The sequence below is a fragment of the Aspergillus bombycis genome (assembly GCF_001792695.1).
Source record: "Aspergillus bombycis strain NRRL26010 chromosome Unknown contig00422, whole genome shotgun sequence".
NCBI lineage: Eukaryota > Fungi > Ascomycota > Eurotiomycetes > Eurotiales > Aspergillaceae > Aspergillus > Aspergillus bombycis.
In genome coordinates this window covers 1-593 of record NW_019170423.1, presented here as the reverse complement: position 1 = coordinate 593, position 593 = coordinate 1, and the positions used below count along the sequence as shown (strand labels likewise).

At 54.0% G+C, this 593-nt stretch overlaps 1 protein-coding gene across 1 annotated transcript; it reads left to right on the top strand.

The window, feature by feature from the left end:
* Positions 1 to 214: 214 nt before the first annotated feature.
* Positions 215 to 538, top strand: ABOM_012266 (uncharacterized protein; the record flags this gene model as incomplete). The annotated part of the gene is made up of 1 exon (XM_022539391.1): positions 215 to 538. The coding sequence occupies one exon, from the start codon at positions 215 to 217 to the stop codon at positions 536 to 538; it is 324 nt and encodes a 107-aa protein (XP_022382841.1).
* Positions 539 to 593: the final 55 nt, after the last annotated feature.

Genomic DNA, 593 nt, shown 5'->3' with positions numbered 1-593 from the left:
TGTGGTCCGACCGAATTCCATTCCCACGAAGGAGTCTGCAAAATTAGCGTATAATGCAGCCTGGCTGACCGGATCCGCTGTGACTGAAGAGTACCATGTGATGATCCAGGAAGGACTCGAGTACTCATATTTGACGAATGGGTTGGCCTTGGTTCTGTTACGGGTCCCCTACGATGAACCGGGCACGTTATACTACCACCTGTGTGAGCCAAACATGGAGATCGATCCAAATGACGACTGGAGCTTTGAGCAGCCATTAACGGCCATTGCACGGGTATTGTGTCTCTGCTTGATGAGTTTTGGCGCGCTGGTCCGCGACCAGGCGTGGCGAAACCAGGCATCGAAGAAGCTGCCGGTCTGGAAGACGAGTTTCGATCATACCCGCTCCCAAATCCCGGAAAGAGAATTACGGCAAAACCCACCGAGCTCAGAATATAGTCCCTCGGAGAGTTCTGGACGGACGGCGTCAGAGTACCTCCCATCATCCTCTCCGATTGAATCTCCTACGCAACGACGTCGAATACCGACCCGGTCTTGAGCCCAGTGCGCGCCGAATACCATGGAGCGTGAGGATTCTCCGGACTCTGATATGG